This window comes from Pan paniscus, chromosome 12 (genome assembly GCF_029289425.2).
Source record: "Pan paniscus chromosome 12, NHGRI_mPanPan1-v2.0_pri, whole genome shotgun sequence".
Classification (NCBI taxonomy): Eukaryota; Metazoa; Chordata; class Mammalia; order Primates; family Hominidae; genus Pan; species Pan paniscus.
Window position 1 is genome coordinate 52,317,670 of NC_073261.2, and position 23,078 is coordinate 52,340,747.

At 44.3% G+C, this 23,078-nt stretch overlaps 1 protein-coding gene across 2 annotated transcripts in view; it reads right to left on the reverse strand.

Annotated features, from left to right (window-relative positions):
- The window catches only part of TET3 (tet methylcytosine dioxygenase 3), a 121,042-nt gene that overhangs the window by 39,806 nt on the left and 58,158 nt on the right, over nt 1–23,078 (reverse strand). For both annotated transcript variants that reach the window (XM_034953404.3, XM_003810356.5), the window contains one exon: nt 17,694–19,827. In XM_034953404.3, the coding sequence (XP_034809295.1) occupies nt 17,694–19,827 (2,134 nt within the window). The remainder of the gene's footprint in view (nt 1–17,693; nt 19,828–23,078) is intronic.

A 23,078-nucleotide genomic window follows, 5' to 3' on the forward strand; every position in this document is an offset into this window, starting at 1 on the left:
CCATCTCCACACACCTCCCTGCCTTGCAACCTGTCCCAGCCACTAAGGGCTCTGCCACGCAACCACTCAGTATCCCATGTAACCTTAAATATGTTTTCTCACTGACAACAGTGCCTTTCTGGATCTCTCCTTTTGGAAAAACTCATTTTTTTTTTTTTCCTTTCTTTCCTTGCAGCTCCAGCTCCAAGAAAGGGCCTACTTTAAATGCCACTTTTTCTGCGAAGCCCTATTGAACTTTCTCAGGGTGTTTTCCCTCTGGACTTCTAGAGCATCTTGTATACAATGTCAATTATTGAGGCATGTATAAAACATAATTGTTACGTAATTGTTAATGTAGCACAGAATAACAAATACTGATCTTGCAGACGGAAACCTGGGCAACTACAATGAGTTACTTCCCAACCTCTCTAATCCTCATGCCTCTATGTGTAAAATACACAAAGGGCTTAGCACAGTATTTGGCACATAACATAAGCTCAACAGGTAAGCTGTTGTCCAGGCTCCGCCAAACAAACTATGTGACTGTGGGCAAATTACACAACCTTTATGAGCCTCAACGTAGTTAAAATAATGTTTTTACATAATAGAATTGTTGAAGATTAGGTGAGATGCAAGGTACCAGTGCTTAAACATTTCATGAATGAGTATTTTCAACTAAAAAGTTAGAAATGACTCATTCCAAATGGGCACTATTTTGAACCATAAAATAGAATTACAGAAGGATGCATGTGAAGAGGTGGGGAGAGGAGAAGGCCAAGGGAGAGCAGGGGGAGTGGGGAGGCAGAGAAAGAGAATATGAGAATGTGGGTGAGGGAGGCAATGGTCTGAAAGCTCTTTATAGGTGCTAGGAGACCACACGGTATACAGAAAATAGAACATAAGAATATGCCAGAACTTCTGGGCTCTGTTCCAGTTGCTATTGTCTGGAGAAAATTCAAAGTAACAAATTGACTGCAGGGTCTTATGCTGGGAAGAGAAACATCATGTAGCTTTTGGTGACCACCTTCTGCCCTAAGTCACAAAAACTCAAAACTTACACGGTTAAGGACTGAGAAAGGAAATTTTCAAGGAGAAGGCACAAACTAAATCTTAGCAACTCCATCTCAATAGCTGGAAAACAAGATACGAAGATCTAAAACCAAGACAACCTAGAACTGGCTGGTCAGGTTTCCCTGGGAAGGCCACTAAAACACAAAGGGCAGAGAAAGCTTCAAGTGCCAAACAAAACCAAAGCCACTTTCAGCAGTTTACAGGGCAGCCCAAGGAGTCTCTTAAAAGCATTGTTTCTTTTACTTATGTCTCCTCTCCTGAGTATAAGGGAAAAGATATTCTAGAGAAGAAATCTGACAACAAAGTTGCTGACTTACAACAAAGTTATCAAACTAGTATACATGTACAAATTTAATTATCCTCATATATGTTATATGAAGATATATATTACAGATACTATATATAATCTTCTGTGCATGCATATGTGTAACATATATATATACACTACCACCACCGATTTCTTGTTATGTAAATGTCTCATTTTCAAATAGTTTTCATTTTATATATTGAATAAATGTTATATACGGTACTTAAAGGATCCTGAGCTAGGAACTAAGATATTAAGTATCTTATTAAGTATAACATAAAGGAGATACAAATATAAAAATCAAAGAAGTAAAACCTCTGTACTGTTAAGTCTGAATTACAAATATCATTATGAACTCGGGTCCTGTCCACTGGAGAAACGTAAGAGCAATGACATTCTAGTAGCTGTAAGTACCCCTAGCTCTCTGGTTTTGATTTCTAAGCACCATTATCCCTTAAAAGGAACCAGGTGGGCCAGGCGCGGTGGCTCACACCTGAAATCCCAGCACTTTGGGAGGCCAAGGCAGGCGGATCACGAGGTCAGGAGATCGAGACCATTTTGGCTAACACGGTGAAACCCCATCTCTACTAAAAATACAAAAAATTAGCTGGCATGGTGGCGGGTGCCTGTAGTCCCAGCTACTCAGGAGGCTGAGGCAGGAGAATCACTTGAACCTGGGAGGCGGAGGTTGCAGTGAGCTGAGGTCGCACCACTGCACTCCAGCCTTGAGACAGAGCGAGGCTCTGTCTAAAAAAAGAAAAAAGAAAAGAGGAAAGGAAAGAAAGGGAAAGAAAAGGAAAGAAGGAAAGAAAGAAAAAGAAAGAAAGAAGAAAAGAAAAGAAAGGGAAAGAAAGAAAGAAAAAAGAAAAGAAAAGAAGAGAGAAAGAGAAGGAAGGAAGGAAGGATGGACGGAAGGAAGGACGGACGAACCAGGTGACCAAGCCAAAAAAAAAAAAAAAAGAAATCAGGTGGTCTTGCAGAAATGGTTAATTCAAGGTCTGAGGCAGGAAAAGTATGATGTGCCCTGGATATTTCTTGTTGAACAAAAAGCAAAGAAATGATCAAAGAATGATCTGGGGTGAGGTATGTCCAAAGACCACAGGAGCTGGCCTGAAGGGGCATCCCACTGGCCAAATTTGGGACAATCTGAACAAGAAGAATGACTGTAACTAAAACTCATTAAATATATAAATATTCATTAGTCCATAATGATGCTCAAAAAAAGAGAAAAGAGGAAAAAATAACAAACACTCCTTTGTCCTTGAAGGTGACTATTCACTTCATTTTCATTTCAACTGCTATAATATGCATAATTTCTATGAGTTACCATTAAAAAATAAACCTTGTCACTTAAACCATGGCAATACTATACATAATCACTTTCACTTTTTATCTCATATTCATTGAAAAAGCTTTTAGACTTGCTTAGATGGATCTATCTATCACTATATATACATAAAAAGAAAAATATAAGCTAAATACAGTAAATGAGTTGCATGTTTTACAAGAATACGGTTGACTCTTGTACAACACGGAGGTTGGGGCAGTAACTCCCAGTGTGGTTGAAAACCTGCATATATCTGTTGACTTCTCTGAAACTTTACTAATAGCCTACTGTTGACTGGAAGTCTTACTGATAACAGATAATTAACAGACAAATATCTACATATATTTTATGTATTTGTGACATATTTACCATTTATTAATAAATTTTTTCAAAATTTCTAGGCTATGCATTTTGTCAGTTTTTTCAAATTTTTTACAAATCTCCAAAAAATGTTCCAGTATATTTATTGAAAAAAAAATCTGGGCCAGCCGTGGTGGCTCATGCCTATAATCTCAGCACTTTGGGAGGCTGCGGTGGGCAGATTGCTTGAGCCCAGCCTGGGCAACATGGTGAAACCCCACCTCTACCAAAAAACAAATAAACAAACAAAAATTAGGCAGGCATGGTGGCACGCACGCCTGTAGTCCCAGCTACTCAAACGGCTGAGGTGGGAGGATCACTTGAGCCTGGGAGGCAGAGGCTGTAGTGAGTGGGGATCACACCACCACACTCCAGCCTGGGAGACAGAGTAAGACCTTGTCTCAAAAAAAATAAAAAAGAAATGCTCAGAAGCTTAGTTTCCATGTTTCTACACACAATAACTTTGTTTCAATACTGAATCACACTGTACTCTTTTTGAAGACAATTTAAACAGTATTTAATCTTAACACACATAATACTAACAATATTCATAACTCACCGAGATAACAATATGAAAAGCTATGACCAAATTCATGCGTGTATACGGGTGCCATAATGGCCGCCTGGCCAACAACTAGTATAAGACATCATTGATTATAAGCTATATCCCGACTTCAGAGAGCTTTGAGATGCTTTTTAAGTAGTATAAAGCCACATATGCTCACACTTCTTCCAACTGATGAAATGTGATATTAAGCCAACTCTTATATTCTGACAATTGGTAATTAAGGGGAAAATTATGCATTATCCTGGCTTTCTTACTTAGAAAGTAATCAAATGAACAGCACTTTTTTTGGTAAGAACTCTAAAGATAAGATCTACCCTTCTTTCAGAATCTATTTTACTTATTTTTTTTTTTTTGTCTGTAGAGATGGGCTTTGTTGCCCAGGGTGGTCTCAAACTCCTGGGTTCAAGCGATCCTCCCACTTCGGCCTCCCAAAGTGCTGGGATTGCAGGCAGAGGTATTGCACCAGGCCAGATCTGCCCTCTTAAACTTTTAACTGCACAATACGGTATGTTTAGTATGCTGTACAGCAGATCTCTAGAACTTACGCATCTTGCATAACTGTAACTTTATACCCACTGAACAACTCATCTCCCCCTCCCCCATCCCTTAGCAATCACATTCTATTTGCTACTTCTATAAGTCTATTTTACAAAAACTCATATAAGTGGAATCATGCAGCATTTGTCCTTCTGTGACTGAATTATTGAGCATCTTTCAGGTTTTGTAAGGTATTAAATGTAAAAAAAGGATGGACAGAATTAGAATATCATCAGTTTGCAATCCCTAATGTAAAATTAACTTACACAAGGATCATCAGTAGACATGATATGACTAAAGATTGATGGGGAACTGGATAATCACATGGTGGTGAAGTACTGCCTGACAAATTATTTGCTGGACACAAAGGGGAAAACATAACTTTATAATGGCAAGACCTGGCTCTTGCTCTTACCACCTTAACCTAGTGAAAACTGGGCTTCACCAACGGTGGGACAATTAGACTTCTCAAAGTGATCTTACATGAGAAGCCTGGCATACTCCATTAAAAAAAAAAAGTTTCAGGCCAGGCATGGTGGCTCAGGCCTGTAATCCCAACACTTTGGGAAGCTGAGGTGGGTAGATCACTTGAGGTCAGGAGTTAGAGACCAGCCTGGTCAACATGGTGAAACCTCATCTCTGCTAAAAATACAAAAATTAGCCGGGCGTGGTGGTGCACGCCTGTAACCCCAGCTACTCGGGAGTCTGAGGCAGGAGTATGGCTTGAACCCAGGAGGCAGAGGTTGCAATGAGACGAGATCGCGCCACTGCACTCCAGCCTGGGTGACAGAGTGATACTCTGTCTCAAAAAAAAAAAAAAAAAAAAGTTTCACCTGAACTTAACCAAGTATTTAGATCCTTCAGCATACGGTTCTCTTTTTTCTCACAGTGAAACAAGGTTTACTAACCTTCTTGGTGCTGTTTAATGCTATTCAATCTTAAATTCAACAGGTGACTTTACCCTACTTACATTCATTGTTATAACATATATTTCTGGCATTTTATGTTTTCCATGTTTAATGCTTCCTTGTCTTCTTCGTTTGCTGCAGATTTTGTGTTTTCTATTTCCCCCATCAGCACCATCCCTGGTAATCTGGAAAATCTATAGTATGTTTTTAAAAATGCTAACGGTACTTCTAAAGAGAAAAGTTAGCACCTCTATAATTTCTCCCACCTCCTCCTTTACTTCTGCTTTTCACTGGTATCCTCAGGAACATATTTCCCTCTGCTACATGTTAAGATGTTTAACATAAAAATATATCTTAAGTAGAGTTTAAGTAAATATCTTTTGTTTTAGAAAAATAACTGTCATTTAAAGTTAGACTTTACATTTGAACAGATTTAGTGTTCATCGCCAGCCTCTCCATACTACAACTTCCCTATCTATTATTATTTTGATTCATCTCTAGAAAATGAGTTCTTGCATATTTAAAAATGTTTTTATGAAGACTTTACATATGGATGGTGACTTAAGTAAGTCGAACTTGGATCAAACTTTTTAATCTCAATACTCTACTCTGAGAACTGCAATACACGTATCCAGCTAAGAACCCATATATCCAAAATAAAGAACCCTTACCACTCAATAAGAAAAACAATAGAGAAATGGGCTTGAACAGCAACTTGAATGACTTGAACAGGAACTTGAACAGAAATGACTCGAACAGGAACTCCACAAAAGACGGCATATGAAAAACTGCTCACCCTCATTAGGCATCAGGGAAATTCAAATTAAACCCACAGTGAGATACTATTATACATCTACCACAATGGCAAAGACTGGATGGCACCATTTGCTGGTGGGAACGTGGAGCAATGCTGGTGGGAGCTTAAACTGTAACAACCACTTTGAAAGACCAATGGTACCTACTAAAGCTCAACACACACAATTTCAGTCCTAGGTAAATACCGAAGTATACACATGTATACATAAATGCACCAAGAGATAGGTATAAGAATGTCTTATATCAGCATGATTCATAATAACCCCAAGTTGGAAACAACCCAAAAGACCATCAGTGACCTACTGGATACACTGTGGTGTATTCAAAAAATGGAATGCTATACAGCTATGAGAACGAACGACGGGGCAGATAACAAATGTACATACATACAGATAACACAGGGCCAGGCATGGTGGCTCACACCTGCAATCCCAGCATGCTGAGAGGCCAAGGTGGGAGACTAGCCTGGGCAACAAAGAGAGACCTTGTCTCTAAAAAAAAATTTACAAATTAGCCAGGCACAGTGGCATGTGCCTGTAGTCCCAGCTACTTGGGAGGTGTGGGGATCGCTTGAGCCAAGGAGTTCATGGTTGCAGTGAGCTATGATCACATCACTGTACTCTGGCCTGGACAACAGTGACATCCTGTCTCTCTAAAAATAAATAAATAGGTCAGGCACGGTGGCTCACACCTGTAATCCCAGCACTTTGGGAGGCCAAGGCAGGCAGATCACCTCAGGTCAGGAGTTCCAGACCAGCCTGGCCAACCTGGCGAAACCCTGTCTCTACTAAAAAAATACAAAAGTTAGCCAGGTGTGGTGGCGCATGCCCGTAGTCCCAGCTACTCTGGAGTCTGAGCCAGGAGAATCACCTGAACCGGGGAGGCGAAGGTTGCAGTAAGCCGATATTGCATCACTATGTTCCAGCCTGGTCAACACAGCGAGACTCCGTCTCAAAAAAATAAAAAAAAATTAAATAAATAAAATAAAAACACAATATAGATGAATCTCACAAACACATCATTGAGCAAAAGCCAAAATATGAAAGAGCATATGATACATATTCATGATTCCATTGTATGAAGTTCAAGAACAGGCAAAACTGATCAGTGTGGTAAGAAGTTAGAATAGAATAGTTACCTTAGGACAGGGGTCAGCAAACTTACTCTGTTAAGCACCAGACAGCACACATCTTAGGCTCTGCAATCTCAGGGGCAACTACTCAACTGTGCTGCTGTAGTGCACAAGTGGCTATAGACAACGGATCAACAAATGAGCCTGGTCATGTTTTCATAAAACTTTACAGACTCTGATATTCTCATGAGTCATGAAATGTTATTCTTCAACTGACTTTTTTTTTCAACCACTTAAAAACATAAAAACCCCTTTTATACATGAGCGTGGGCCAGGTTTGGTCTGCAGGCTGCCAGCCTATGCTTTAGGGGATTGGGTGCCACGTGCCTGGAGGGGTGGACTTCGGAGGCTTCTGAGATGCTGGTAAAATTCTGTTCTGCTGTTTACATGAGTGTGTCTTTTATAAAACTGTACTGAGCTGTACACTTGTGATTTACATACCTTCCTGTATGTGTATTTCAATACAAAATGTTTTTTGAAAGTGCTTTTAAAAAAGAAATAAATTTAAAAATTAAAAAAAAATTGTCTACAAAAACCTAATATAGGTGACCAACTTTTTTTTTTTTTTAAACTTGTAGGTGATTCTTCACCCTTGAAATTTAATAAGTTAATCGGCACTGTTATTTGTCAAATTTCCCTCATTTTCCCTGGGACATGATAACTTATTATAACACCTTTCCACTTCAAAAATGTATTCTATTCTACCTTTGACTCTCACGTTTGTTCAGTTTGCTCCACACTGTTCGCCGAGAACACCGAGTGTTCCCAAGATTCCCACCAGAATGAATCTGTGTGTGGGGTCCCTACTGTTCCTCTCTTCTGCTTCCCTCGCTGTATGCCACAGTGATACTGTTCATTTCTACATTTTCCCGTTTTGGGGTGAACTTTCAAGACCATGCCTCTTCCTCACCGATCTGCTTTTTCTGTTAACTCTGATTCTGCTTTTTGTAGCTTCTTAATGCACTTTTTATGTGCTTTGTAATGGCACGGTTCTTCTGGAATTTAATCCATAACTCTCACGACTTCTTTATAACTTAGCACCTCATCTTTCATTTTTTATTTCATAGCGACTGTTTTCTTCAACTTCCCTGAAGATATAAGTCAGCGGTTTAAACAATTCCTGTATTTTCTCATGTAAATTTTCTTTTTTTAGCTTAAGTATTTGTTTGCAACTAAGCTTGTTAACACTAATGAAAATGTACAAAGAATTATAAATTTTCATATTAAATGTTACATTAATCCCTCCACTTTTCCTACAGAATTTGAATGGCTACCATGTTGATTTTGTTTATTTGTTAATCAATCTTCTCACAGGAGAAGCTGATCTCTAGTTTCTCCCCCTTGGCAGAACTGACATTTTGGATCAACTAGTTCCTTACTGTAGGCACTGTTAGGAGGCTTAGCAGCATCCCTAGCTTCTAGACGCCAGTGGTACCACACCACTTTTGATGACCAAAAATGTTCTCAGATATTGCCAAATGTCCCCTGGGGGAGAGGAATGGAAAGCCTCCAATTGAAAGCCACTGGTCTATACTCATTTGCCCAAAAATAGAGTGGGCAGAATTTCCTTACTCCTGTTTACCTGGACAGTGCTCAAATTCTTTCCTTAAAAATTCAGCTAGATAACTGGATGCTTGTAGAGGTTTCAATTATTAAGTTTGAAAGTTTAGCAGTCTGAGAGGGGATAGGAGAACTGGGGCTGGCTGTGGACAATTGCGACTGGGAAATTTCATCTCCAAGCCCTTTGTCTGTTGGAGCCAATGCCTCTAAATTTTTATGCGTATGTTGAGGGTTGGGTTGTACTCTGTCCTGATGCGGAGAGACACTCTTAGGATTTTGGTTCATTCCCTCGAAAGGGACTGAGCTGGTCGCTCTGATAAGATGTCAAGTTAAAATAAAGCCCCACAGCTGGCAGGATTTTTGTTTGGTGGTTCAGCAAATATTTTTTCTTTGTACAATAGCCTTTTCGGTACTGTTGGCCCTCAGCTACAAAGCCAGCTCTTAGGATATGATTTCCCATCTCTCCAGCCCACCATCCTCATCCTCAGCCCAGAACTTATCCCCTTCAAAAGCTGGAGCAAATGGGGAACATGCTCTGCCTGCATTCCCTGGTTTCCAGAGATCACGGCTTCTAGATGGTGGTCTCCCATCTTCCAGCCCATTTCTCCAAGTTGTGGGGTCCCTCTGTTATTTTTCCCAACACTGGGAGTTGTGTACTCAGTGTGTCATTCTTTAATTCAATTTGATCTCAAAGTGGCAGAGAGCCCTTGGAATTCATGGTTGAAGATTGGGGCTATTCCCAAATTTCAGCTGATGAAAGCTTTCCCTCTATTTTTATTGATTTGGTTCCTTTCACCAGGTTTCAGGAAAGGAGTATTTTACCATCTTGCTGTTAAGTCACTATTTTACCTTGTAGTCCCCAGGGTAATATTTCTTCCTTCTCCATAAAGGTAAAGTGGCATCGCTGGGAAATGGCTCAACTCTTCTTAAAGAAAAATCTATTTTATGTCTTGTTTTGACCACTGAGAGAAGTGAAGGTGGTTCTTTTTTTCCCCCCCCTTTCTAAAATACATGGTAGAAAGCTCTGGGGGAGAGCTCAGGAGAGCAAAATCCAATTTTTGAGAAAGTGCTCGTTATACGGCTTTAAGTGTTTTTCTTAACCCTGTGCACTTAATTCTATACTCATTAAAATAGAAAAATATGTTCTGTTCCATTTCTGCTCTAGGCTGGGGAGAGAATGAATATATCCTTTCTGCTATCAGCAAGAGACACTTAACACAAGAAACCACTCATTACTACCTAACAGAAGGAGAGATGCTTAATTTCTAAAAGAACCTTCCACCTTTCCACACTCTCTACACACAGACTAAGGCATCCACATTTTTCCAGTGGGGAACCAATGGCCAGGAATATACACAGGAGCACAGCTGAGGCATTTCTTTTTTACGACATTAGTACAGAGAGACAGTATACAATTAATGTACAGATGTCAAGATCACACAAAGGCTCCATTTGTACCTATCTACTCTTTCCAAACAATCCTATATAATTGCCCCAGTTTCTTAGTCCATTTCTGTTGTTTATAACAGAATACCTGAAACTGCGTAATTTATTAAGGAAAGGAATCTATCTGGAGTCTGAGAAGTCCAAGGTCAAGGGGCCACACTTGTTGAGGCCCTTCGTGTTGATCGGGACTCTGCAGAGTCTCAGGTGGTGCAGGACACATGGTGAGGGGCTGGGTGTGCCAGCTCAGGTCTCTCTTCCCTTTCTGAATAGAGCTACCAGTCCCACTGCCATGCTAACCTGTTAATCCATTAACCCATTAATCCATGAATGAATTAATCCATTCATGAGGATAAAGCCTGCATCACCCAATCACCTCTTAAAGGCCACTCCGCTCAATACTGCCTTTAGGGGATTAAGTTTCAATGTAAGTTTGGGGAAACAACAACATTCAAACCACAGAACTCAGTTTCCTGATATAATTTTAGTGGACTTAACGCTGAAGAGCATAAGATTATATAGATAATTAGATTCCACTTTAATGACAGTCAATGACTGCTAGCATGATGCCTCCTGATAGTTACAAAGCCACAGCCATGGGCAGGTAGAATGTTAGGCCCTACTCTGGATCAGGTGTACTGGATGAATTTTTTAACACTAAAATCTCAGGTCAGCTGCCTGTGAAACCATGTACAGCATGCTGGGCCTTTATAATAATGGGCATATTCAAGACCATAAACATTAAAGGTAAGGAGATCATTCCTAAACCCATTTGACACCTTCGCAGAGTATAAATATGGAGGTAGAATAAGGCTGACCAGTTGACCAAAAAATATGAAGGGTACTTGCCACAGGCTTAGCACCAGTCTAGATGCTTTATAAATACAACACGCGGCCAGGCATGGTGGCTCACTCCTGTAATCCTAGTATTCTGGGAGGCCGAGGTGGGTGGATCGCTTGAGTCCAGGAGTTCAAGATCAGCCTGGGCAACATGGCAAGACCCCATCTCCTCTACAAAAAATTTAAAAAATTAGCCAGGCATAGTGGTGCATGCCTGTAGTCCTGGCTACTTGGGAGGCTGAGGCAGGAGGATCGCTCAAGCCTAGGAGGTCAAGGCTGCAGTGAGCTGTGAGTCTGCCACTGCTATCCAGCCTGAGTGACACAGTGAGACCCCATCTCAAAAACAACAACAACAACAACAACAAAAAACCATGCAGTCCTTGTGCTTAAGGAATCTGGGCTTTAACTGCAAAGACTGGTGCACATAGAACAAATAATGTAAGACAAGAAAGAATCCAGCATTAAATCCTAACCCTTCTTTTCTGATGCTGTTAGACCTCCCAACCTTGAAACTATCCATTGGTTCTTTAACCTACCCTCTCCTCAATTTCTTCCCACATCTTTTCCACACTTTCTTCAAAGCCTCCTGTTTGAGCTCCTCTCCCCTAAATGGTGGTAACTTCCATTCTGGGGCTTCTTTTTGATCTACACAGTCAGCCTGGTGAAAAGACCAGGACTGAACATTTCAGTTACCATCAGTCTGCCAAAGAACTACCAGTTCACAGATCTGACCAGATGGACACTGCCAGGTCCCACAGACATTCAAAAGCCAGGTACCCAGACTTGCTGCCCTCCCAGTATTTCTAACCTTGGTGAAAGGCAGCACCATCAACCCAGTCGCCCAGCCTGAAACCTCAGGAGTCACCTGTGATCACTCCTCCTCCCTTACTCCTACATCCAACCAGTCACTGGAGCAGTTAATTCTTTTCTTATTCTTTCTCTTATCTGCCCCCTCCCCTCCTCCTTTCTACTCAAGGTCACTCTAGTTCAGAGGCCCATTATTTCTTGCCTGAACTACATCTGAGCCTACAAACTGGTTTCTCTGGCTTTGGTATCATCCCCTCTTCCCCTGAAACTCTCCTCTCCAGCCACTCCCAATCTTTCATCCTCCACACCCGTCACACCCGCATGACCTGTATTTCCCCATGTTCTCTCATCTTCCGAATCATCATGTGTCTTTCCACATGTCTTTCATCTGCATAAACTTCAGGTCCCTTCTCCCTGTTCCTCTATTAAACTTCTATTTATCCTTTAAAACTCAGTAAGACATCCTCTCCTGCAGGAAGTTTTCTCTGATACCCTCCTACTCACCGTCAGATTCCCCATCCTTTATATGGTGTCCAAATAGTCATTGTTTCAAAAAAACATTTAAAAGATAGGAAGTTTCTCTTCATCTCAATGCAGTGGGGTGGGGGGTTTGTGTGATACATTCTCATAGAAATAAAAACTGTAGAAAACAGACTTTACACGACTGTAAACAAATAACTTTGTGTCCTCCATTCAGGACTATGTCCCATTTGAAATTCCCTGATGGACATGCCATCAGCCACATTCGCTGGACAATGCCACTCCTTCACCCAGACTTTCACCATGCTCCAGGCAAAGGAGATATTTTCCCTGTGGCTTCTTCAGGGAAGAACAATCAACTGATTAAAAATACAACATATTTCTATGAAGGCAACCACTAGCATCTACACCTCCTAACCTCTTGCTTTTGCTGTGGTTTAGTCTCTGCAGCTTCCTGTTGGCTGCTCCCCGGAGACATCAGGACAACGCTTACAAACTAACACAGATAGCTTCCTCATCTCTAAGATGGTGACTAGATGAGCACAAAGGATGCTTTTCCCACTAAAAAGTCATTTGCATTCATTCTCTGTCCTAAACTGGCTTCTCTTGGGAATTTCCCTGTTACTGAAAATAGACAAAATACACAAAGACGAAGGGAACAACAGTCTCTATAGCTCCTTGTCCTGTTTCTGACAATGGTGTTATAGGATGGTTGGGGGGGGACTCTCCAATGAGTATTTTTAAATATCCACATCCACAAGTCACTTGCAATAATTCAACATAGAAATTCAACTTGTGATAAATATTCTCAAAGCTGTAAACATCATATTATCTTTTAGAGAATGGCATTTCCTTTCATAGCTTATAAGTTTACTTCTTTGAAGCTTTAAGGGGTGCCTTTAATTCTAGAACTTCAAGATTCAGATAAAAAAATCCATATGAGTCCCATTCAGACCTTCAGAAACCCATCATTTTTATATAAAGGGGTTGGGGACTTTGGTTACATGGTGATGCCCATATTGGCTAAATTGCTTATTTGGCAAAATTACCAAATAACTTGAATAATAGAGGGTTTTTTTGTTTTGTTTTGTTTTTTGAGACAGAGTCTTGCTCTTTCGCCCAGGCTGGAGTGCAGTGGCATGATCTCAGCTCACTGCAACCTCGGCCTCCCAGGTTCAAGTGATTCTTCTGCTTCAGCCTCCAGAGTAACTGGAATTACAAGCACCCGCCACCATGCCCAGCTAATTTTTGTATTTTTAGTAGAGATAGGGTTTCACCATACTGGCCAGGGTGGTCTCGAATTCCTGACCTCATGATCTGCCCGCCTCGGCCTCCCAAAGTGCTGGGATTACAGGCATGAGCCACAGCGCCCGGGCCCCTCCCCCACCATTTTTTTTTTTTTTTTTTTTTTGGCTATAGGAACTTGTATGCTTTTATAAAGTTGTTCCCATATTCTGTTATCAGCTCTTAGATGGCTTCATGGAGTCTCCATATTTCACCCCCACTTCTATGGAAAATTCTTCCTTATATTAACCTATAACTCTCTACCTACCACTGGTGAGGGGATGAATTTCTGGAGTATGGGATTTTCCCATTGTCATCCCAGAGTGAGCACCTTGATTTCTAAGCCTTGTTCTGAGCCTGAATTCACAAAGACAAATCCTACCATACCAACTGAAGAAGCACCTGTTCAGGCGTGGTGGCTTATACCTGTAATCCTAGCACTTTGGGAGGCTGAGGCAGGTGGACTGCCTGAGCTCAGGAGTTTGAGACCAGCCTGGGCAACACGGTGAAACCCCGTCTCTACTAAAATACAAGAAGTTAGCCAGGCATGGTGGTGGGTGCCTGTAATCCCAGCTACTCGGGAGGTCGAGGCATGAGAACTGCTTGAACCCAGGAGGCAGAGGTTGCAGTGAGCCAAGATCACGCCACTGCACTCCAGCATGGGCAACAGAGCGAGAAGCATGTGGCCAGACAATTCTGGAAAACAGAATGGGTTTTCCTAACACGAACCTCAGGCCCTCCAGAAGCTGTTTCAGAGCAAATCTCTTCGTTGGTTCTCTTCATTCTACTACCATTGTTTTAGTGAGGACTTGTTTCCCAACTGACCAGTTTCAATCACAATATGACATGGTGGTTAAGAGTCCAACTGCCTAGGTTCAAATCTCACTTTCACTAGTTTGTATGACCTTGGTAAATTACTTAATCTGTTTCCTCATGGCTAAAATGGAGCCACTGACAGTATTTACCTCATAGAGCTGCTATGAGGATTAAGTGAGGTGGGGACTATAAAGTACTTGGCAGGGTGCCTAGACCAGAGCAGGTGCTTCATAAACACTTTTACTCTCAAAAGCTTCCTAACGGGTCTCCTACCACAGGGTTATCACCCTTCACCAATCCACCTTCCATGCTACTGCTAGCATGCACTTTCACAAATATTTCTGGGTTATACAATACAAATTTCATTGTAGAAAATTCAGAAAACACATGAGGGAAAGGTCATCCATACTCCGACCATACAGACAATCCACTGTTCATATATTTCCTTCTAGTCTTTTTTCCATTTTCTAAAACTCAACTGAGATGATCGTTCAAATTTGTTTCTGCTGTTTTCACCTAAGTATTTTCCTCTAATTTAACAATACAAAGTGTTGTTAGCTCCCAGTTCCTGGAGGTCTGGTTTCTCTGATGCTGACAGATGCCTGCATTTTTGCTCACTGCCTACAAGCGAAGATGTATCCTCTCTGGTGGAGGCTCCTCATCCGAGGAATGCAGGAGAACAGAGGTTTCAGGTCACCCTTGCAACATCCCATCCTGCAAGCTTGCTCCTTCTGCCCCAAGACTGTGTTTAGGCACTACTCAGTCTGGAAAGCCTTTCTGCCTCTCCCCATCTGTGTTCACTACAGTTTTCAAAACCCAGCTCTAAACAAGAGTTTCCCAGATAAAACATGATCTCCCATGATGACAACTAAGTCTGTGCTACAGGGTACCCCTGCGATATAGCCACTTCCATACAACAGCATGGGCCTCGGAGGTAAAAGGCACTCAGCACACACTGGCTGAGTGGGTAACTAAATATTTTATTGTTGTTTTTTTTTTTCCCTTAAGTAAACCATAGGCTGGGTGCAGTGGTTCACGACTATAATCCCAGCACTTTGGGAGGCTGAGATGACAGGATCGCTTGAGCCCAGGAGTTTGAGACAAGCCCAGGCAATATAGTGAGACCTCGTCTCCACAAAAAATTTTTAAAAATTAGCCAAGTATGGTGGCATGCGCCTGTAATTCCAGCTACTCGGGAGACTGAGGTGGGAGGATTGCTTGAGCCCAGGAAGTGGAGGCTACAGTGAGCAGAGATCATGCCACTGCATTCCAGCCCCAGCAACAGAGTGAGACCCTGCCTAAAAATAAAAAAAGGAAACCGCAAAGTCCTTCAGTGATGAACCATTTCTCTTAATTTTATCCTTATTGGTAGTTATACATGGCTGGGTAATTAATATATGGTAACTAAAGGAACAGCCAACTTTTTTTTTTTCCTTTACAAGGTATGGTTTTACTTTTCTTGCCCTATTGGACTTGATAGGCTTGATAACAGCTGACACTCTTGTGCCAACACAGCACTAAGTGCTTTACACATAGTAACGAATTTCATCCTCACAACAGCCCTGGTGAGGCCGGTACTATTATCGTTTTCATTCTACATATGAGGAAGCAGAAACCGTGGTGGGTTATGTAAAGTGCCCAAGCACTCCCAGCTAGTAAGTGATGGAGTTGGGATGCAAATTTAAAAACTAGTTTGACCACACATAATATCCATATAATTAAATTCAACAATTAAAATATTGGCTAAGGATCAACTATGTCTTAAAACACTAGGTAAGGATATTTCCCACGTTGTAGAAGGAGAAACGAGGTGCTAAACACAGGCGGATGGGACACACACATACACGCACGGAGAAAAGGGTAAGCGGACCCCATGATCAAAACAAGTTTCCCCCATATGCTGGTAAATAAGAGGGCCCTCGAAGTCATGTTGTTACTAGTCACATCTAAGAATGGACAGGGCCAGTGGGAACCATCATCTAGGAGCATGTCTCTGAGTGCCTGGCAGCATATCTGTTCACCCCCAAGTAAGAGCCCTGGGGCCAGATTTTCCTTGTTCTGCATGTGACTCCTTGTCACCCACCCCTCTGCCTCGTACCCCAGGAGTCGGGGAGGGGTAGCTGGAGGAGGCAGAACAGCCCAGCTCCTCCCTACTGACCGGGAGACAACATCCCAGCAAGTACATGACTTACTTGATATTTACGTATTTTTCACAAGTAGGGAAGACAGCCTTTTCCCAAGACCTGTCTGTGTATCATAAAATCACAAGAATTCAATATGCTCATCGCCAGCACCACTGTGTTTTCTGTCAACATCTGAAACACACGTATCTTTTACAGAACACTCCCTAAACAGAGTGTGGGGGCCGAGTGGACCTGGAGCTTACTACTGCCTCCAGGACTTCCCAGAGACGGTACGCTTATTGGGGAGTGGTCCTCAGTGGCCCTGCACCCTACTCTCATTCCAGAAGGCAAGGCTTAGAAGTGGACTCAACTCCTCAACGCGTTCTCACGCACGGCACCGCTTCAACCATGACTTGCATGCTAACTAGGTCCAAACATGTAACTCAGACCCTGACCTGGTCTTCTGGCCACTTCAGATGTGGCTCGTCCAGTGGGAACTCACTTCCTGTCCTCCCAATCCGAGTTATCAGTGAACACCACCACCCCAGGCAGAGACCTGCAGTGTCTCATCCCCTCCTCCCACAAGCCTTCCTCTGGAGACCTTCCAACCCCTCCCTCTGCCACCGGCTCTTTCAGGCCAGTCCCTTGTCATTTCTTGCCTGGCTCATGACAACACCTTTCTTACAGCTATGTCTCCTCAGTGCCCTCAAGCTTCCCTCCCCACCATAAGCCAGAAGTCTTTCAAAAGCACGAGGTGACAGGGCATTCCTTGCTTTAAAATCCTCAGGAGCTCACTATTACCTATGGGGTCAAGTCAAACTCTTGGCCTTGGCTCCCTGGGCCCTACACAATCTGGCCCCTGACACCATCCTCCTCACCCACCAAGCCACCTTTTGTTCATCCCCACATATACCCAACCCCTTTTGCTCCTGCCTGAACCAAGAATAGTCCAAGTAAGTTCCACTCCCTCATAGCCACTAAGCTGTTGCCCAAGCTACTCCCTCTCCTAGAAAATGTGTCCGTTCTATCTGATGGCTCTGTAGGGCTCGGCGCAAGTACTGCCTCCACAAGAAGGCCTTTATTATGCCTTCAACTCCATTTGTGTATTAAAGCACCTATGCCCATCTCAGCCGACGTGGCACACACGCACAGTATCACGTCAATTTCTTTCAATGTCTTTTCCACTAGGCTATGAGCTCATTTCTGTGTTCCCAGAACCCAGTGTGGCAGTTGGCACAAATAAATGTTTGCCAAATGAAAGGCAGGGCCTAGAAATCCTAGCTCACCAGGCCACAGCCCTTTCTCTGCCCTTCCCTGATACCCAGGCGGACTTACCGACGCAATCGCAGGTGGGGAACTCGGCCTGGGCTCTCTTGGCAGGTGTGTCCAGCAGACTCTTGGTGGGTGTGTCCAGGTACTTAAGAGGTGACTCCAAGAAGCCACTGAGGGTGGGTGTGAGTGGGTTCTCAGCCTTGGTGGGTGTGGCCTCCTGTCCTCCCTCCTCTGAATGGAAGCAGGTGGTTGAGAGCACAGTCACAGCCCCCGAAGACTCAATCTTGATTTGCTTGGGGGAACGGGTAGCAAAGGGGCTCTCAGGGGCTGGGAGACATGTTTGCTGGTTCTCGGGGTCCTGAATGGGCACAGAAGGGGGGCCGGGAAGCCCAAAGCTATCTCCAAATTCAGCCTCAAACTGCCGGATGAGCTCTTCCAGCTTGTCATCGGCAGGGGGAAGAGGGCCAGTGGAGCCTGGCTGCAAGGTTGTCATGGGGCTGGGGGACCTCATTTCCTGAGTAGGGGGCAGCAGGCTGTCCCTGGAGGGACTAGGTGCAAATAGCGCAAGAGAAGGTTCTGGGGGCAGGGGCACAGCAGAGCCCTGTGAGGCAGGCAGAGGGGCCGGTGGATGAGCCTGCACTTCCTGGGAGGCTGGGGACCTAAGCCCTTCCAGGACAATCTGTCGGACAGGTGGGAAGAGGGGCTGTGCTTCCCGGGGCCTGGACTTCTTGATCTGAATGGGCTTTCGGACACTGGGCTTGATCCCAGGGGCAGCTTTCTCCGTTCCCACGGGACCTCCAGCTGGTGTTGGGAGCTTCTTCTTCTTCTCCTTGGGTGGTCTGTCTGGAAGCCGTGGGGCAGGTGAACTTGGTGGGGGCCACCAGCCAGGAGCAGAAGGCTCCGAAGGAGCAGGGAAGGAGGTGTCGTGCACCTGTTCTAGGAAGAGGCTGCGCTTGTGGTGGAGGTGCTGCTGCAGGGCGGTCTGGGCCTTCTGGTGGGTGTCGGGCTCCGAGGATGGCGTGGGAGCCTCCCTCTGAAGTACAGGGGATGGGGCCGGGGCCGGGGAGGAAGAGGGTGCCTCCACCTTGACCTTGGGCTTGGTAGGCAGGGCCTCAGGCCGCTTGAATACTGACTGGATGTAATCACTGGCGCTGCCCAACAACTGCTCCAGTTCAGCCATGGGATCGGGGCTTGGGCGAGGCATGGGCCAGGAGCTCCGGGGCGTTGCTGGAGGGGTGTCAGTGCCCCAGGCTTCAGGGAACTCAGTTCTAGGAGTTGCTGGAGGGAAGGCAGAGCTATCAGGAGCAAAAGATGAGTGCTCTTCAGGAGGAACCACAGGCCATGAGGGAGCCCGGAGGTAAGACTGGGGAGATCTGAAAGGGGCAGGAGGTGACAAGGCCTCAGGAAGGGGGCAAGAAGCCTGGGGGGTGGAATGAGAAGGCTGCGGGAGGGCGGAGGAGAGCTGTGTGAGGGCCTCAATGGCAATGGCGGTCTGCAAGCTGATGTTTTTTTCCTTGGCAATGCTCAGGGCACTCTGGGACAGGGGCAGGCCCTCTTGGGGAGAGATCTGGGTCACCTCTGAGCTGAGGAGTGGCCTGGTGCTTGGTGCTGGGAGGCCGGCCTCACCAGGAGGCAGAGGCCCTGGGAGCCTGGGCCGCTCCTCCCCTCCTTCCATGACCACAGACTTGATCTTCCCCTCCAGCCACTCGAGGTAGTCAGGGCATTCTGGGCCATCGCAGTTGCAGTTGGGTGGTTTCATACCATGCCGCGCGAGGGCCAGGGCCGTCTGCAGTGTGTCAAGGTCTTCGCTGCCAGCAGAGCAGCCCTCAGGCCCTGGCCGGGGTCCCCTGCTGTTGTTCCCAGCCTCACGACTCATCTCACGGTTGAAGGTTTCATAGAGCCGGGTGCTAAGGGCCCCATAAGAGGACACAGCTTCGGCCACAGCCGAAAAGGCCACCAGATCGTGGGCATCTTCCAGGCGAGCAGTATGAGCTGGGCCTGGGGCAGCCTCCCAGTCGGGCTTTTGGTCTACCCGCCAAGGACCCCCAGTCCCCAGCAGACTGGGTCCAGCGGGCTCTCTAGCACCATTGACCGGCACCCCTGAGGCGCTTAGCTGCCGTGAGTCCCCATGGTACACTGGCCCTGAGTCCATCTGACCTGGAACAGGTCCATCAACTGGGCTGAGCTCTGAGCCTGTCTAAAGAGAGAGAGAAGGGGGAAAAAGGAAAAAAATGAACCACACTATTTGAAAAGCATTTCCCTGCTTCATACCACTCAGGTGCACATCTGACCCCCAACTTTTCTTGCAAATCCTCTCTCTGGTACTTCTTGAGCCTCCAATTCATCTTCCCATGTCTCTGGTTCCCTAGGGAGCTTCACCAGCAGAAACAAAAAGAAGATCTTTAAGATATTTTTAAAGAGAAGATCCTAATGAGACATTCTTAATGTTGCTCAGAAACTTTTAGAGCCTCAGATCAATCACACAAATGAGGCTCTCCTAAAACCAGAGACACACAAAAAGGTCCTTAATTCACAATGATCAAAGTCACACTAGGACTTTATTTTGTTTTTTGTCAAGATGGAAAGAAATCCAACCAAGCCTGTGTGTACACACGTGCTCTAACTGTGAAGTGTGGGTTCGTAGGGGTAGGGAAAGAGGAGCTTTGATGAACAAATTCAGCCTGGACCATGGGTCAGCCATGGCTTCCTAGTGGGGACCCATAGTTCTTTTCTCCCCCTAAAACTGTCCTCACTTAAGCCCAGGCTGAGCACAGAAAGCTGGCAACAGACCACATTCCCACACACAGCCCCAGGCCTGAGGGAAACGCCGATGATCTGACACAGCATGCATTTAGCCCCATGCCAGGTCAGTCCTGCCAAAGACAAGCAAGTTGCTGCTTAGAGAAGGATTCAGGCCTCTCCCCAAGCACAAGAACCACCACTATATACCTCATACCCCCAAAAGCACACCAAAGGGGAAGGATGAGAGGAAGAGAAAAGTGAATACAAAGATGTGAAATTGAGTTTGCAGACCCATCCCTTAGGAAAGGAAAGCTCTTCCTTACTGTAGAATGCTAAGAGAAAACACGGAAGGACTGATGGATTTAAAAAGCCATCAGTGGCAGCAGGTGAAAGCATGATGAGGTACAGGATGTATGCACGGTCTCAAAGCATCTCTAAAATTACATAATTACAATAGTAACTGTAGTGGAGAGATCTGGTAGACAGACACCACCTTAACCCAAATGACCAAAGTTATAATCATCACCAATACTGAGACAAAACAACACCATGTGCCTCTTGATGTAAGACATTGCGGATGACTTAACACCACTCACATAGAACTCCTGCCAAAATGTATAACCTGAATCTAATCACAAGGAAACATCAGATAAACCCAAATTGAAGGGCGTTCTAGAAAGTACCTGTATTGTTTTTCTTGACTTTGAAATGTTTTGCAGAGAACAATCTCTTCCCTTAAAAAGAACAGCTAAATGCGTGTTCATGGCTTAGACCTTAGACTGGGGAAAAGCACACTATTTTTACTTGGGACAAGTCATGAAATGTGAATATGGATGTGGATAAGATAATATTCTGTCATCCCTAATCTTGACTTGGATCATTAGACAATGGGTTATGTAAGAGAATGCCCTTGTTCTCAGGATACACATACTGAAGTGTTTAGGAGTAAAGGGACAGTACAGACAGTCCCCAACTTACGATGGTTCCACTTAAGATTCTGACTTTGCGACAGGCATTCAATAGAAATCATACTTTGAATTTTGATCTTTTCTGAGGCTAGCAACACTTTCGCGATGCTGAGCAGTGGCAACAAGCCAGATCCCCTGGTCAACCACGCAATCACCAAGGTAAACGACTGAGGCTCCACAGTGTTCCATGCTGTTAGGGCTTTCTGGATATTGTGTTCTGTGTTTTAGCACCCCATCATGTCTATAAAATGCCTATTTTTGACTTACAATACTTTCAATTTATGATTAGTTTATTGGGACGTAACTCAGTCTTAAGTTGAGGAACATCATGTACTCAATTTAATCTCAAATGATTCAGAAAAAAACTATATGCATATGGAAAAATATGTCTATACAGACAAGATGATAAATACATGAGGCAAAACCTACACATTTGGGGTATGTGAAGTCCCAAGTATGATCCCTGCTATTTTTCTATAAATTTTTAAATTCTGTGAAAATAAAAAGCTAAATAAGGAATCAGTCCCTCAAGTATAACACAAAGTGTTTTATTTGTTTATTTTACAGACACACTCTCACCCAGGCTGGAGTTCAGTGGCATGACCATAGTTCACTGCAGCCTTGAACTCCTGCAGTGGTGTGATCACAGTTCACTGCAGCCTTGAACTCCTGGACTCAAGCGATCCTCCCACCTCAGCCTATCAAGTAGCTAGGACTTGATGCATGTACCACGCCCAGCTAATTTATTTATTTTTATTTTTTTTAATTTTAGAGCCTGAGTCTTGCTGTGTTGCCCAGGCTGATCTCTAACTTCTGGCCTCAAATGATCCTCTGGCCTTAGCCTCCTAAAGTGTTGGGATTATAGGTGTGAGACACTGCGTCTGGCCTCAAAGTGTTTTAAGTAGGTGGCTAAAAAGATGCCAGTGCTAAGACTGTCAGACAAGGCCATCATGGGCTCCTAAGTGTGGTGGGAAACTAGGGTTTGGGATGAGCTCTGTGGGAGGTTAGCAGAGGCCCCAGCCCGCAGTTCCTGTCTCATCCTCACCCTTGCCCCCATTCTGGCCACAAAAGACCCTCATGCTTTTCTAACAGGCCATGTTCTCTGACGTCACCAGGCTTTGTACACACAGTTCTCATTGCCTGGAATGCCCTTCTCAGCCTCTTAGAGCGGCCTCCCTGGCTTATCCTTCAAGCATCAGCTCAGTGTCACCTCTTCCCCTACCTACTGCACAGAATTATCTGTGGCTCCTTCCCTGGATTCCCAGGGCACCTTCATTAGCACTTATCGCATGCCACTACTGTTATTTGTTCAAGCAGCTGCCTCCCTCCCCCACTTGATGGTGGCTCCAGGCAGGCAGGGTCCAAATCTCAATGACTCCTGTGCTTCCTGCCCACAGCTGGAGCAGTAACACTCAGGCAAAGGAAAGGCCTGCCATCCCCACAGGCCATGGAATATATCAGCTTTTCCCTGACCCCAGTGGGAGACTACTTTTCAGAAGTCTAGGAATGTGGCGGATCACCCAGCACTCTCTTCTTTCTTAGAAGCCTAAACTAATGTGGCTAACAAGGCTATACAATCTGAAGTGGTCAAATCTTACATGCTTATGTAGGAAGACGGAAAGAGCACGCATAACCAAGAAGAAACACCCGAGAGTAGCACAGATTTACAAAAACAGTGTCAGGGAGACTAATGCTACATGAGTGGAGGCTTCCCCAAAATGGTCAAGACAACTAAAAG